The sequence below is a fragment of the Physeter macrocephalus genome, chromosome 18 (genome assembly GCF_002837175.3).
Source record: "Physeter macrocephalus isolate SW-GA chromosome 18, ASM283717v5, whole genome shotgun sequence".
NCBI classification, from domain to species: Eukaryota; Metazoa; Chordata; class Mammalia; order Artiodactyla; family Physeteridae; genus Physeter; species Physeter macrocephalus.
The window spans coordinates 49,219,239-49,236,840 of NC_041231.1; the positions used below are offsets into that span (position 1 = coordinate 49,219,239).

Sequence of the window (17,602 nt, forward strand, 5' to 3'; positions counted from 1 at the left end):
GGCACGAACCCATGTTCCCTGCATCGGCAGGCAGACTCTCAACCACTGCGCCACCAGGGAAGCCCAGAGGGCTTTTCTTAGAGCTCTTTCTCTCTGTACCCAGTGGGCAGTTCCAGGTTTCAGATTGCTTTTGATTCCAGGCCAAGAGATATGGGATGAAAATCAAAAACAAAATTCATTGCCAATTTGGTGGGCTTTTGTGTTCTTATGTCCTTCCCCAATGCCTACTACCATTATCTTTCAGTCCTTAGGTAATTGTTCCATGCTTTCTGTCCAAGGTTGTTTAGGTGCATTCAATAAGAAAGGTAGGGCGGGGTATATTTACTCCATCTTGACTGAACCTAGAATTCCTTATAAATTTTTTAAAGGTCCTAACTGGTAGAAATTAGCCAATCCTTTCTCATCGTCTTTACAAATAAATTCATGTTTTCTGAAAGTATTAGCTTTTTGTGTGAAATACGATACCCAGTTTGGAAGTATAGATATGAAATTCTCATTGACAACTTTATTTTTCTGACAGGTAGGCCCACCCTTCTTTGGTTAAATGCTACTTCTCTCTATGGTTGTTAGTGGTTGGTTAAACTGAGTACCTTCCAGGGCAGACATGAAGTAGGAATCTTGTTTTTCCTTCTTTGATGCCTCAGAAACTTGCCTTTTACTTGCCTTATTCAGATCTTGTATCAAGAAATGGAGTACTGGAGCCCAGGGGACCAGATTTTAGATATCTATTGCAAACTGATTTAAGCCAGTTCAGTTAAGAATGGCCATTAAGTTCTTTTTAGAGTATATCGGGGAGTCACCGATAAGTTAGGTGATGGCTATAGATTGCCTTTGTCAGAACCTTGCTACCAGGGCACAGTAAAAGCAAGTCTCATTTGCCACATGTAGATGTTGGCAAGCAAGTAAGTCATATAACCAGTTCTGTAAGTTTGATGAAGTCCCAGTTCTGTCCTTTTCAGTGCTCCAAGCACTTTTTATGTGAAAGATTTCTGGTCTTGAAAATTGTCATGCGAATCTTTTAGTGTTCTGCACCAGAATCCTCCAAAATCTTGACTAGACCCAGGACCTTTTTGGTGGACCCAGCCTTAGGTTCCACGCCAAAGGGTGACTCCAGATTTATATGTCCTGTTAATGGAAGGGTATGGATTATCTCCAAATGTTTTTATTCAGTCTGTATGTTCCAAACATCACTAATTTACCAATAAGAACCCATTTCTAACATTCATCTTGCTAATTACAAGGCCTCTGTTTGATTAGAAATAAAGATAGCAAAAGCAGTATTAAAAGCCACCTCTGGAGTACGGCCTTTGATTTATCACCCCTGAAGGGTGTTTCTTTCTTAGAGGCCTAAGGTATAGTTTTAAAACTCACCTGATTACTTTATATGAGAATGTCTATGTAAGGTATTTTAAAATAAATTATAGTTGTAATACACTACATTATAGTAGTATAATGGTGTAGACCTTTCGTTTTCAAACCGCGAGATGGTGTCATGAGGCCAGGAGGAGTCAAACCCCCATTTTTTTCACTCCCATTCTGTTTGTATCCAGTAGGATTTTCCAAAGGCTGCATGGCATATGATGACACAACAGATTGAATGCAGAAGCAGATAGGAAAATCTATCTTCTATTACACTAGACATTAATGAGATTTGCAAAAATGTAAAACAATGACACTCATTAAATTTTTTGTTCATATTTGAAAATGTAAATTATTTAAAATAACCCATATTAAAAAGTCTTTAAGGTTCTCAGGAATTGTTTAGAGTATAGAGAGATTCTGAGACCAAAAAGTTTGAGAACTGCTCTTATAGACACATGCTTTCATAGAACTCAAGCATTGAGCTTTATCTGCAGATGTTTTAAACTTTTTGTTTGGATATAATTTCACATTTATAAGAAGTTGAAAAATAAAAATAGGAAAAAGAATGCCCATCTATTCTTTACCAAGATTCACCTATTTACATTTTATACCATTTGCTTTATTAATCTCTCTCTTTCTCTCTCTCTACACACACAATTTTTTCTGAACCATTTGCAGTTCACCCACATCATGGCTCTTTACTCCTAAATACTTGTGAATATTTGTTAAGAATAGGGATATTCATTAAAAGAGTCTTAAGAGACATTTTAAAAATTTTAAGAAAGAAAAGAATAGGGATATTCTCCTACATAACTACAATGCAGTTACCAACTTCATAAATTTACATTGATACAATACTTTAATCTACTGTCTCTGTATTCCATTTTTGTCAGTTAGCCTAAAAAGTCAATTATAACATTTTTCCCCTCCAATACAGAATCTAGTCTGGCATCAGATATTACATTCACCTGTCATGTCTCTTTATCCTTCTTTTTCATAGCCTTTTTTTTGGTCTCTATGACATTGACATTTTAGAGGAATACAGCTCCTTCCCTTTTTATTTTTTAAAATTTATTTATTTATTTACTTTTGGCTGCATCGGGTCTTTGTTGCTGCAGGTGGGCTTTCTCTAGTTGCATCGAACGGGGGCTACTCTTCGTTGCAGTGTGCGGGCTTCTCATTGTGGTGGCTTCTTTTGTTGCGGAGCACCGGCTTGAGGCGCGCGGGCTTCAGTAGTTGTGGCTCACGGGCTCTAGAGCGCAGGCTCAGTAGTTGTGGCGCACGGGCTTAGTTGCTCCGTGGCAGGTGGGATCTTCCCGGACCAGGGATCGAAACCGTGTTCCCTGCATTGGCAGGCGTATTCTTAACCACTGTGCCACCAGGGAAGTCCCCCGCCTTCCCTTTTTAAATAGAACATTACTTATTTCGTATTTGTCAGAGGCTTAAAGTTGGTTTTCCAAAGTGATAACCAAAGTGTTTCTTTAAAGGAATGCTTGACTTTAGAATTTTGCTTTATGTGGGCCTCAGAGCAATATTATAAAATCCTGGCAAGTTATCAAAATGGATAAAATGGGAATATCATTGAAATGGGTGTTTTAACTTTACTGCTCAAGGTTCACGTGAATTGAAGAAACTGAATAAAAAATGTATTCTTAGTAGGGCTTCCCTGGTGGCACAGTGGTTAAGAATCCGCCTGCCAATGCAGGGGACATGGGTTCAAGCCCTGGTCAGGGAAGATCTCACATGCCACAGAGCAACTAAGCCCGTGTGCCACAACTGCTGAGCCTGCACTCTAGAGCCTGCGTGCCTCAACTACTGAAGCCTGTGAGCCACAACTACTGAGCCTGCGAGCCACAACCACTGAAGCCCACACACCTAGAGCCCGTGCTCCGCAACAAGAGAAGCCACCGCAATGAGAAGCCCGCGCACCGCAACGAAGAGTAACCCCTGCTCGCTGCAACTAGAGAAAGCCCACATGCAGCAACAAAGACCCAACGCAGCCAAAAATAAATAAATAAATTTATTTTTTTAAAAATGTATTCTTAGTAAACATTGTAAAGTATTTGGAACTGAAACCGAGAAATAAGTTTTAAGTAAAGAGGAAGACAAATGTTTGAGTACTGCTTATGACCTTGGGCAAGCCACTTGACCTCTTTGTAAATGGAAATACTATAGAGTTTTGTTATTGTGGTTCTAAAGATAGCAGTACAGTGAAATTTGCTTGTATTCCAAATTACCCTTTAAACTTTAGACTCACACTCAAGATAGCTTTTACTTTGAGATTGAACGAGCATTTGAGATCTGAATTGTACTGAGGGAACAGGAGAAATGAATCTCCCATCTCAAGCACACCCTGGGTCATAAGCTCATGAATACAGTGACTGGATGCAGTGGTCTGCACTATTTAAATGATTTCTCCCCTTTTTATACACTCATAAATTAATAGGACTTCAGTGCAATGGTGCCTGCATAATAAGGTTCTTGGAAAGTAATTAAATAATACAACCACCTGTCTTACAGATCGTGTTTTTGTAAAATGAATTTATTCTAATAGATAGATTCATTAAGGAGCAATACCGTTTGTGTTGTGACACAATTAGATAACAAGGTGGGGAACTAGTGACATGGAAGAGAAGAACTGTGAACAGCACTGCTATTCTGAGTTATTCTTGTTGTCCTAATAGTAATTTGGAAGACCACAAGAAGGATTATGCTAATGACAGTACTGAGAAAGGCCAGAGTGAGGTGTGATCAATTGTAGGATTTCCTCAATGCTGTTTAAGTTTTATAACATATTCTTATAACTAAAAACATGCCTTTATTATTGATACTCTTAAGGAAAAAAATCATTTTTACTATGACCTGAAATTCCCTTGTCCCCAACCCCTATTGTCCCATGGAAACAGATGTCTTTATATGTGATTTTTTGGATAATGCAATGTTTCTTTCAGTTCTGTCGTTATTGCAGAACTGCCTGTATTTGTAAAGAACCTAGCACAGTATATGACACACTTTTTTTTAAGTTGCTTTAATTAGTGCACATGCATGAGCATGAGCTCGAGCACTGAGCTCATCTTGAATTTTAGGGAAAAGGCTTGTTTCCATTTCTGTAAGCAAGAGTGTGCTCCCCCACTTCTCCTTATTTTTTTAGAAGTAGGGCCCAGAGAATCCTAGTAATAACACCAGGCCTGGTTGAAAGGTCTTGAAGGCAAATTCATATGGATTTTTATGGGGACTTTGAGAGAAGAAAGTTCACTTCTTAGCACGGCCTTTTTCCTTTTCTTTCTTTGCCTCAAAATGCCAAGTGAAATATACAAAGATTGTTTCCTTTTCTACCTTAAACATAAGATGGCTGTTCCTTTTCTAATTCTCTCCTCCTACCCCTGTTTGAGTCCCTGTGCTTTTCTGTTATTTTTCTACCTTTGTTGACACTGACACCTGTCAGTGTCGTTGCAAAGGAAATTCTGACGTTGGTGGATGAACTAGCTGTCCAGTATGATATTTTACAGTTCTGATTTGTACATCATTTACTTTAGAGCCTTTAACAGTGTTTTTAACATTGCACCATGGTATTGAGCCCAAAACAATTTGGTTTTGTTCGGTTTTTTTCTTTTGCTCTTAAAAACACAATGCCATGGGAAAGACAAAACCTCTGCTCTAACCCCTGCCCCATGAGAATGAGAGGTCAATAGAAATTTCTTTTCTTCATCAGGTTAGAGGGTAAGATATTAGAGGTGAGCATTTTTAAAAAAATCATTGTAGTTAGATATCCCTCTCTGAATATTAGACCTGGAAATTTAATCACATATAACTGTTTTCATATGTATTGTACCACTAGAGTGTTCATAACTACTAATCATCTGTAAAGGAGAAACTAAAAATATTTGAAACTTTCATCAGTTTTCACTTGGAGGCATTAAAGATTTTTTTTAAAAACCCTTGAGGGACTTCCCTGGTGGCGCAGTGGATAAGACTGTGTGCTCCCGATGCAGGGGGCCTGGGATCAATCCCACATGCAACTAAGAGTTCACATGCCACAACTAAGCAGCCCATGTGCTGCAACTAAGGAGCCTGCCTGCTGCAACTAAGACCCGGTGCAACCAAATAATAAATTAATTAATTTTTTTAAAAAAACAAAGCAAAAAAACCCCATGATATTGAAGTTACTATTGCTATAGTCCTAAAAGAAAAGGCAAAGTTTCAGTTGTTTTGATTATATCTTTTATTCTGAAAATTAACTATCTTAAAGGGATTCCAAAGATCTAAATATGTTCTAGTTTGCAAAGCTAGATGATTTTGAACTTGACACCCACCTAGCCAGCCATTTCTTAGGGATTTATGAAGAGTGATGGAAATACTTTTATCACACTGGTAAAATATTTCCATGTAAATATAAAGAGTAGTATTTAATATTACTGATATTACATGCAGTTTTTAAAATTCTGAAATGATTTTAGATACATTGCTGTCCTCCTTTTTGCTTTCTTTTCTTACCTTTTTCTTTATTCCTTTAGGTATCAAGATCAGCTAGAAGGTTTTGAAATTGCTTTAAAGTTTGGTTCCAGTACTCCATTTGGCACTGTTGACTTGGGAAAGTCTCCTTATATGATTCCATCTCCCACTTTTTATTCTTTAAGGTTGTCTCTTATGCAGTAGCTTTGTTTTGTCCTCAGAGGAACTGACTCACATGGCCAGGAATAAATTAAAATCATAGTGATACACAGTAAATCATTCTGTGTCTGTACTGAAAATGACTTATGCTTGGTCCACAGTTAATTTTGATTTATTCCACAGGTCTCCTTGAGTATATACAAATGTTCATAATGGAAAAGATTTTGTAGAATAAAGGGAAAGGGAACTCAAGAAAGTGATTATAAATCAAAATTCCATTTCTTATTTTATTGAGACACTTTCAGGAGGTATGCAAAGTCAAAACCATTTTTAGAATAATGTAATTTGCCTCTTGCACTCTCATTCACAAGTCGAGTTTTCCAGAGATCACACAATATGTGATGATGTCACCACTCTGACAGCTGATGGAATGTATGCTTGTGTATTGTTTTTTGAAAGTTTCTGAGTTTTAATTTATAATACAGTAAAAAGTAATAAATATAACCACATTTTAAAAGCTTAATCATTTTTAAGAGTTTAAAGGAGGGACTTCCTTGGTGGTGCAGTGGTTAAGAATCCGCCTGCCAATGCGCGAACACAGGTTCGATGCCTGGTCCAGGAAATTCCCACATGCCATGGAGCAACTAAGCCCGTGTGCCACAACTACTGAGCCCGTGTGCTACAACTACTGAAACCCACGTGCCTAAAGCCTATGCTCCACAACAAGCGAAGACACCACAGTGAGAAGCCCGTGTGCCACAACAAAGGGTAGCCCCCCACTCGCCGCAACTAGAGAAAGCCCATGCGCAGCAACGAAGACAATGCAGCCAAAAAAATAAAAATAAGAAAAATAAAAAATAAAATTAAATAAACTAAAAAAATTAAAAGTTTTAAAAAAGAAAGAAAAAAAATAGTATAAAGGAGTCTTGAGACCAAAAGGTTTGTGAAACACTTCTCTATTGGCATAGTTAAATCGAATTTTCAGACTTGCTCCTTCTCATTTCCTGTTTATTGTAGGGTTGTTTGTTGGTTAGTTTTTAGGAACCATACCTATTCTCTTTATACTCTCTCAGGAATAGAATGTGAGTTTTAGTTGTGAGTGGCAGTTCAGGAAGTTGTCTGTAAACAGTTTTTTCATAAAGGTAAAAAGCTGATGTAGAGGACAGAACTTTCTTCTAACAGTACTGCCCGGAATGACTATCTTATGATATGATGTTCTCATCACTGGAGGGGTTCAAGCATAAATCAGACAACTATTATCAAGAGTATTTTTTTTTCCTTGGCTGCATCGGGTCTTAGTTGTGGCACTCGGGATCTTCGTTGAGGCACGTGGGATCTTTCGTGGCGGCGCACAGTGTCTTCATTGCAGCTCTTGGGCTTCTCTCTAGTTATGGCGTGCAGGTTTTTCCCCTCTAGTTGTGGCGTGCGGGCTCCAGAGTCCATAGGCTCTGTAGTTTGCGGCACGCGGGCTCTCTGGTTGAGGTGTGCGAGCTCAGTAGTTGTAGCATGTGGGCTTAGTTGCCCCACGGCATGTGGGATCTTAGTTCCCAGGGATCAAACCCGTGTCCCCTGCATTGGAAGATGGATTCTTTACCACTGGACCACCAGGGAAGTCCTTCGAGAGTATTTTTAAAGAAGATTAATAGTTCAGGTAGGAGATGTACTATAAGGAATCTAATAATATAAGGTCCCTTTAAAAGGCACTTAAAATCCTACAGTTTTAGGGCTGAAATCAGTTTGGTTGCATGTGAATCCTAATGCTAATAGAGTGGGGTTCTCGTTAGTTGGTATTGCCTAGTTAAATTCTTTCCTGTTGAATCTCTTAAAAAATTAAAATGAATTACAAAAATGGACCCTTTGATTTGTTAATTCTATTTATTTCTCCCATATAAAATATGATATATTTAATCAACTTGCTTACCTTTTTTTCATGTGTTTTATTTCAGTTGGTCGCATTATGTTTCAGCTCTTTTCAGATATATGTCCAAAAACTTGCAAAAACTTCCTTTGCCTATGCTCAGGTAAATGAATTATTAAATTATTTCCAATGAGAAGTCCTGGCTTACAGTTTTACCTTGCTTAACAGAGTATATATTTTCCTTAAAAAGTAATGATCTGTGAAATGAGTTTAGCAAATAAAAAATATTATTTTCACTGATATGATGTTAGGGAAGCATTTCTTAAAGGGAAGAGAGGAGAAAGAAATGGTCTCATAAATGAAAAAGGAAGTACCACCATATGTAATGAAATCTTTATCCATTGTAGTTTATAAAATAATAGAATATTCAAAACTGACTTACTTTGGTAGAATTTTACAGATTTTAGTACTTTGAACAAATTTAGCATTCCAGATTTCACAAGAAATTTAGAATCAGAAGATAGAGAAGCAGAACATAATGAGATTGTTCTTTGTTGCATGTAATTGGATTTATATTTTTTTTAAAGTAGAAAAAATGAGGAAAAACATTTATGATGTTACTTATCTCTTACAGTGCCCAACACAAGGGAGGGATTTGACAAAGGATTAATTGGATGGTGCTTTCCATGGAAGGATATGTTTGTAGCTAAACTTCATTTCTTTTTTTTTTTCCAGGGGAGAAAGGCCTTGGGAAAACAACTGGGAAGAAGTTATGTTATAAAGGTTCTACATTCCATCGTGTGGTTAAAAACTTTATGATTCAGGGTGGGGACTTCAGTGAAGGTAGAGCTAAAAGTTATGCTCTTAATAACTCTGTCAGTTTCTAAAGCATCTCATTATTACCTTTAATTGTAAATATAGTGTCACAGTATGATGTAAATATTAGGTGGTCAGTGAATAGTTGTTGGATGAATGAATGTTGTAGGCCAAGAATGTATAAAAAGCAAAATACTAAGACTTTTTTTGGTTTGTTTTTATGCAGTTTTAATACAGTTACTTGGTGAATACTCTACAGTGAATGCCAAAGTACTGTTCAGTTGTTTTTATTCTTTTAGAATTTTGTTGGTGTGATTGCTGTTTGAAATAAGTGGCTTATGGAGATAATTTTTCAAATAGTTTATATTATAATGGGATTGGATTTATAGTTTAAAACTGAGGTTAATTGAGGAGTCTTAGAATTTTTATCCTCTGCAGTAATTACACCTTCAGCAAATTGAAACCATAAAAAGTAATTTATGTGTATTAGTATATTTTTAGTTTTCATTATTGTTTAATGTAGCTCATTATTTTCAGGTAATGGAAAAGGTGGAGAATCAATTTATGGTGGATATTTTAAAGGTAAGGCTTAATATTTTATGGTCTTTTGTTTCAGTTCTGATATTAAAGCAAGTTTGATCATGTACTTTTAATGAGAAGAGGTTTACTTATAGTTCACTTTTTGCATGAAACTAATGCTGCATGAAAATACTTTATTTGCATGAACTTGGGGATAAATTACATTGTAATATATAACTTAATTGACAAGATTAATTAAGGCTAACTTTATGGTTAAACATGACTTTCAGCATGGAGGTTAGGCAACTATATACATGAAAACTCCTATCTTCCTGCCTAAAACTGTCAACATATTCTTTTGTTTATAGAGAATGTGGTCTTTTGCAAAATGAAAAGGTAAGAGAACGAAGCTCAGTAACACAAACTCCAACTCTGTTCCCTTGCACCCTTCCTAATAAATTTATGGACAGTCTGGGTCAGGTTGTGGCTGGATTTCTTATATTGCTTGAAGACTTGGAAAATTCTGTATACTGTTTCATACATGCATCTGTATCTTCTTTTCTTTTCCCGATGGGTTATTATTTCCACATCAGGGAAAAGAGTCTAGTTAATGTTTATTTTCTCTAAGCCAAGCAATTTCTTTGAATAAAATTTGGTATTTCTTCGTTTCTCAAAGGTTTGTATGTTTTCTTTTGTATACTAGAGCTATATGATTGTGTTTTTTTCCTACAGTAGTATTTGCATAAATCTAACTATTGCACTTGCCCCAAAAAGCCTTAGAAAAGTCAGTTGCGGAAATATATAATGGGATCCAATATTACTAGGTTTTAATGCCATGATAGCTTCAGTGTTATAATAGTCTTTTATATTTCTTTTGGGGGAAAATGGATTACTACTTTTTCAGAAGCCTGTTCCCAAGGTAATCTTTTTTTTTAAAGTTTTCTATGTTTCTGTTTGTTTCAAAGAAAGATTTGTTTGTATGAGTGTTAAAAGGAAATTTAAATTAGTTTTCAGGATATTTCTGAATTAAATCCATCTCTAAGTGATCTTTATGACAGAGTTTTTCCTTTGAGCTAGTAGGAAACAGCTCTTTAGCTGGTTCTATTAGCATGTAACAATTTGAAACTAATGCTGTAGGCCACTGTAATGTGGTTGTTCCCTGTGGCAGATATTTGTGTATCTAAAAATTGTATTTTGCCATTTAAATTTTTGTATTTACAGGACTTGCTTCCTTAGATAATTTTTGATCCTGTTGATTAGAAAGAATCTACATAACTTAATTTAATTTAGGCATGTCCCTACAATTTAACTTACTGTAATATTTTGGTTTTTGATTTCATAGTCTAGCATCGATTGAATTGAGTAATAAATTTACCGTATAGAAATTAAGCACATAAGAGGATTATTAAACTCCCATGTATAGTGCATTATGCAGGTTAATTGGAAATTTGGAGGAAATGAGCTTTACTGTAAAGATTTTTCTGAAATTTTCGTGCTAGTTTTCCCTGAAAGTTAATAGTTTAAACATCATTTAGCCAAAGTATGTTACTGCTAAAAGTGACTGTTCTAAGGCTGTTTGTATAAAAGTATTAAATATATGTTCTTTTTCTCAAGGCTAAATAGTCAATAAGTAGCAGTTTTTGTTTTTGTTTTATGCTTTTGTTATTTGATTAGTTAAAAGAATTTTTTTCAAAGTATTCAGTCAAGTATCTGTACTGACCAGAAGAGGAATTTCATCCTTTGCTTTCTATTTATTACTTTGAACATTGCACTTTAAAAGTGACTTATAATTGTACACTGACAAATTTGTGTTTTCTTCAAACAGATGAAAACTTTATTCTCAAACATGACAGAGCATTCCTTTTGTCAATGGCAAATCGAGGGAAACATACCAATGGTTCCCAGTTTTTCATGTGAGTAGGCATAATTCAGAGATGAGCTTTTTCTAAACAGAGAAGCGCTGTTCATGAGAAAGATGGTATCGTTAAACCAAGTTTAATACTAGATTCTGTCAACTTGGGTTTTGTTATGTTATAGTAATTGGTAAGCTCTAACAGCCTCAGTGGTAAGCATATATCCTGGATTTGAAGAATGGTACTTAAAAGGCGTAACTTAAAGATGTAAATTATTTTCAAAATATGTTGTCATCTTAAGAAAAGAAATTGGCTTTGACTTTTAACAAATTTGGGGGCTCAGATTACCAAATCTGGATTGGAACATAAACCCTTGATGAACATTTAAAACTTGTCCATGACTAGGACTGGATGTGCCCTTGGCATGGAAAGCAGTTGGTTTGAGTAAACCATAGTATGGTTGCTTTTTCTCTAACTGTTGTTCTTTGAACCAGTTTGAGAGAGGTGCCATTGTTTTCTGACATTGTATAGAGATAAATGATTTGGTGTTAAGCCAGCATTGTTAACAATCTTAAACTTTGTGAGATCTCTGTGCATAATTGAATTAACCCAATGTTGCTATCATTTCCACCAAAGTTTACGCTATTATCACTTAGAAAACTTCAGAATGCTGAATTTGATATTTAAAAAACAAACACCTTTAGGTGTACGTGTATACACAACCAAAACCTTACTTATTTCTCATCTGAAAGACTTTTGGCATACTTTTAGTTATATTCTTATCTAAAGCTACTCCAAAACCTATTTTTATTATAATCCCATGATATAAGATATGAAAGATAATTGGCTAGCATGGAGTTTAATGCTTTTGATTGGAAGTAAATCTCTGCAGTTATGCTATGTATATTGGAGAAATATTTTTCCATGGTTTACCAGAAAAAAATTTTGTCATCTTTCTGAATGGGTGAGTATGAATGGCGCTTCCCTGTCTTTAAAGGAGTAAATTATTCATATAAAATAAATCTCACACTTTAAGTTTGTGTGAAAAATAGATTCCAACATGATCTGATAAAGTTCAGATAAGGGGCATTCTGTTCCTAAGAATGTCCTAAAAATGGAAAGCTGATAGAAGATGATAATGCTTGGAGTTGTGCAGGAAAAAAGGAAGGCCTAAAACAGTTATTCCTGTATCTTGTTTTGATCCCATAGAGTATTAGTTATTACACTACTTTACTAGAGTATTTTTCAATTCTTAACCTCCTTGAGGGCCAAAAAAAAAAGTAGGGGGAAATACTTTGAAAAACTTGATGTAGAAGCTGTTTACTCTTTGATTGAGGTTTCCCATTTCCATTTTTAAGCTTATCTGAACTGTGAACATGATAAACTAACGATTCATTGGTCAAAAAGCTACCATCTGAGGGCTCTAAAGTTTCTTTTAGATTTCCTTTTTTATATCAGTACATTTAAATTTTTATTTATCAGGTAGCAGCAGCTTCTTCTCATTGTTATATACTAATTAGCTTATTTAGAAAATGTTAGAGTTAAAACCCGTGCACCTACATACATTAGTTAAAATCCAGTATATGAGATTCTCTCTTCAAAAAATTTAGAATATCTTGTTTTTATGTTATTTAGTACTTGCTTAAGTCTTTTCTAGAAATGTTTAGTATCAAATAAAATTAAAGCCATGTCTGTTTTCTACGTAGCTTAATTTTACATTAGACTATTTTTTGACAAGGAATACCAAATTAAAATTTTAACATCTGTAAATTAGTATTAAATTTTTTAACCTTGTTTTCATAATTAACTGATTGTAGATGGCACTAAAATCACTGTGAACTTGTGATTGAAAGAAAATTTTCTACTTTTAGTTTGACATTTACTTCTGGAAATGAGTTTTCAGTTAAAAGCAATCTTGGAAGTAAACGTTTTTGCACTCACAAAAAATCCTTCTCTCTTTTTTTTAAGAAGTTTTTATGCGTGTGCTTTTCTTTATGTGAGCTAAAAGTACCAATTCCTCAGGGGTTGCAGGATAAAATAAAACTATGTTCACTTTGCTAAACAAAATGTTTCTTTGCTTTTATAGAAGGGATAGGTAAAATGGAGATGGTGGCCCATGAAAGAAATATCTTTGAAAGTCTATGTCTTACAAGCCCAAATCCTTTTGGAATTGGAAGTAGTAAAAAAGTATAATGTACTATCTCCAAATTGTATAGATGACCACAGATAATCACTCTAAAAGTTGAGGTTCCGAGGGTTGATAGTCACTGAGCTGTCTGATGGCTTCCCAGGGGTGGCTTCTGCCTTTCATCCTCCTCCCACAGCTCTTCCTGTGGCACCTTGAGCAGCAGTTCAGCAGTCTGAAAAAGAAAGGGTAGTGTGAGAATGTATCATAAAATGCCAAGAACTGCCTTTATAGTTCCAGTTTTATAGGCTTAATAAGGACTTTTAACATATCCTTGCAAAATTGTATTTGTAGTTTATGTTATAAAATCTGTTACCTTGTAATTCTAAGGAGTAAATCTGATGCAGTTAGTGTGGGTACTTGAGCAAAATGTTCCTCAAGAATTCTTGAGCAATAACTATTGTGCTCAAGAATAACTATTGTGCTTTGTGCAATAACTATTGTCTTCATTACTTAAAACATTTAAAACCTCCCCTTCCTAAGGCATATACATCATCTTATTAAACATATTTTTGTATATATTGCTTTCTTTGGGTGGAAAAATTATGTGTGTGATAAAAACCAGATTATCTTCTATAAAGCTATTAGTAATTTTTGCAGTAACTACTTATATCTACTACTATATTAGTCATAGTGATTTTGCTTTTAGGGGCCTAAATAGAAGAAAACTAATTGTTTTTGGAATAGTACTTCTTAAGAAACGTGAAAGAAGTGAAATATGGCACTATACCCATGAATCACTGAAGAAGTAATGGTTTGTTCATGCTGAGCTATTTTTGAAGGAATTCAGAGAACTGGGACCAGAGTAGTAACCAAGTTAACTGGGTCCTTTTTATTATTATTTATTTTTTAGGCCAAAGACTAGGAAGAAGCCACAGTAAAAGCTATAGGATTACAAAGTTTTAGACCAGAAAAGAATTTAGAGATCCTTTGTTCTATAGATAATGGTGAGTAAGGAAGAAAAGACATATGCAGCCCAGGTTATAGGAGTTTTACTCATAATCCTAAAGAAATTGATAGCTAGAAAGAGAATGCTGCACACTGTAAGCTACATAGGTTTATTGACCGGTCTGCTCTGAATTTATTTATTTATTCTACTCTATTTTATTTTAATTTAATTTTATTTTATTTACCTCACTGCGTGGCTTGTAGGATCTTAGCTCTCTGACCAGGGATTGAACCTGCGTCCTCGGCAGTGAGAGCGCAGAGGCCTAGCCACTGGACCATCGGGGAATTCCCCTGAATTTATTTTAATTTTAGTAAGTTTTAGACACCTCAAGCATTGCTGGAGAATAATATGACACATAGGAAAGCATTTTTCTTTTCCTTTGGCTGTCAGTCATGACAGTCTATTAATTCTGACTCTGATTTTCATTGTCTTTATTTTCATTCATCAAAAGGATAAAGAAAATGTTGCATAGTCATTAAAAAGATTAGTTAGGTGATTTATAGCTTTGTATTAAATAGCTATTCTCCTGGTTTAGAGCACTAACCTAGCTATCAGGAAGCCTTGTATCTAGTCTTACTTAACTATATACCTTGAGTTAGTTTTGTTTTTCCTTTTCTGTAAAGTATCTACCCCACTTTCAAATATAAAGTAAACATTTTGGTGTGAAAATGCAGACATAAAAGGAAGAAAGTGTTTTTTAGGTTGATCCTAAGTTTCTGAATATGTGGAATGATTTATATGCAAATATTGTCTCTCCTAAAGGAAATAGTTGTAATTGCTTAATTTTCATCAGTCTGAAACGTGCTGCAAAGAAACTGGCTCATCTTGCCTAAATCAGCTGCAGTCTCTTCATCGGCTGCTGTTAGAACATGTTGGAGTGGCGGTTGCTCTCGTCTCCCTTGGCTTAGTCTGTGCAGGCCTCATATCACAACCAGGGAATGAAAAGACCCACAGAGCCTTGGAGATCAGGCTTTGTCGTTGGCCACTGTCAGTGGTCATGATAATTATAAAAATACAAGAAAATAAGATAATGTCGAAAAGTCAAACTTTGAAATTTAAACAAAAAGTGTGTGTTGAATTTTAACAGTCATAAATAGAACTGCGGGAGGAAAACATAAGTTCTAGGATATATTCTATGTCATTTAAGAATGGCTACTTACCTGAATGGGAGAGAAGTGCTGATGGTTTCAGAGTAGCAGAGCAAGGGAAGTTGAGGGGTGGTTTGGTTTTAAGGGCTTTATAAAGCTATATTGATATTTTGGGGTAGCAAAAGTAGATTTGGGGTAGAAATCTTTTTCCCTCCACATATTCATGAATTTGTGTGAGAAGAAATGCTAGTAAGTGTTAATAACCTGAGAATTTCGGGCTTTTTTCCTTACTTTTTTGGGGGTAGTACCTTCATATGTTAATTTCAAGATTTTTTCATGAACAGATTTCACGACACTTAACCATAATCCATCGTCTCTGGATATCAAGTGTCATCCCTAACATCCAGTCTTCATATTACTTAGTGTTTGTGTGACATTTGTGTTAGTAACCTGGAAGGAATTTTGTATCTCATGGTGTTTGGTGTGTATTATGTTAATGTTAGTGCTGAATTTTTTAAAGCTGTTTTATTTTGGTGACTTATGGAACAATAGGTAGAACACTGTAACATGGCTTGGTTAGTTTCCATTGCCCTTACATGAGCTTTGTCACTCTGTACAATTTGGTGCCTCTTACAGGTGTGATAGTTTCAGGAGTTGAAGGGAAAAATTGCATGTTAAAGCCTGCTTAAGACAGAAATAGGTTGTCTTTGTTTCCTTCTCTCATACTACTTTACAACTAGAGTCACTTTTTTTTTTTTTTACAACATTCTTTGGAAACACCACATTATTTGAAACATTTTTTTTTACAGTAATTCATGTATCAATGCCTTTATAAGAAATTAAAGCTATTTTTAAATATTTCAAGATTTAATATATCCAAAACCCCTATAAAGAATTTTGTCAACTGTATGTAATACAGGTTTTGGTCTGCATAGTAACAGATATGTTTAAAGTTTAATCGAATTAAAATTGGTCAGACAGTGTATATTCATTGAACAAAAAATTTTCATAATGGAGAAAATCAGAGATTAGACAGGAAAAGAAAGTACTGTGGCCAGGATTTGACAGCATACTTTTTCTTATACTTATATCTCTCTTGCCTTTTTATCTTTTGAGAAGATCCTTAAAATTCTAGGTATGCTGCTTTATTATTTTATTATTATTTTCAGCTCCTTAACAACTATAAGAGTGTATGTAATGGCAGTGAACAGAAACTACAGTCTAAACATTTGGTCATTAACTCCTGATGGTAATCTGTTTTGATGTGTGACCAAAAAAGCTTTCAAATGTAGAAACATGAAAGGTACTTTAATTGTTTGAAGTGAATTAGTAAAAAAAAAGTTCCCTGAAATTTTGTTTTAAGTCTCTTAACTCAGTTCTTTCCATTGAAATTTTTGATTTCTACTGCTAGTAACTGCTCCTGGGCATTCAGATTTTTTATTTATGTATGTATTCAGGATACATTATTCTCGTTTTGAGAAGGATGTTAGTTGATGACTTAGCCAGTTTCTGTGATTTGTAAAGCGATATATGTTTTGTTTCTAGCTATTATTCACACTCTGGTGTTAAAATATTAGGGACCTGAGCAGATTCCCTCTTCAACCACAATGCTTTTCTTAAACATAATTCATCTCTACATACATATCCTATGTGAAAGAAAATTTAGAGCCCTCCTTTTTAAAAAGCTTTCTTGCTTTGCATAAAACTTGAAAGTATTTAATTTCAAAGTTATATTGATATTAAAACATAGATTCAGTCTTGTCTTAAAAGTGTATTACAATTTATTTCTTGCCATTTTTGTGTAAAATTTACAGAAAGAGTGTTACACCGTGCGCTCCAAAGGTAATGTCTCATTACTCTAAGGCTCTCTCTTTTTCTTTCTTTGCCTTTATCTCTTTAATCCTATTGTTATGTGCATTGAACCATTTTAAGAAAAAAAACTTTCTGCTTGATCTGTGGCAGCAGTACATGTAAAACAAGTGTGTTTTATTGTTCATGGTTAATCCTGGGAAGTATAATTTTAATTTCAGTGGCTTGTTACCACCACGTTCCCATACATCTTGGGGGGTGGGTTATATTGTATATAACGGTTTAGATCTCATTTCAGTACAGAACTGTTAATTTCTGTATAAGGCCGAAAGCTGCTTTGATAATGGTAAAAATATATATATAGATTGTTTTTTGGAGTAACAGTGATACTTTTCAGTTTCTAAGATTTACAAGGTTTAAATGAACCCTTGTGCATATATTTTTAAAGCAGATTCATAGGTGAGGGAAACTAGAAAAATCAGTGTTTGAGTGACAGGAGAAAATGGAAATGTGAAAATATTGAAAGCTTTTCTAATTTGAAATGTTCTTGTG

General features: G+C 34.9%; 1 protein-coding gene across 5 annotated transcripts in view; it reads left to right on the plus strand.

Annotated features, from left to right (window-relative positions):
- The window catches only part of NKTR (natural killer cell triggering receptor), a 51,041-nt gene that overhangs the window by 7,596 nt on the left and 25,843 nt on the right, over positions 1-17,602 (plus strand). For 2 of the 5 annotated variants that reach the window (XM_007106759.4, XM_024132299.3), the window contains exons 3-6: positions 7,920-7,994; positions 8,567-8,674; positions 9,185-9,229; positions 10,992-11,079. In XM_007106759.4, coding sequence (XP_007106821.2) covers positions 7,920-7,994; positions 8,567-8,674; positions 9,185-9,229; positions 10,992-11,079 — 316 coding nt within the window. Of the gene's footprint in view, positions 1-7,919; positions 7,995-8,566; positions 8,675-9,184; positions 9,230-9,534; positions 9,563-9,606; positions 10,086-10,991; positions 11,080-17,064; positions 17,084-17,602 lie in introns of those variants that run through there. The other 3 variants (XM_028479668.2, XM_055080165.1, XM_024132300.3) reach the window with 3 other exon arrangements.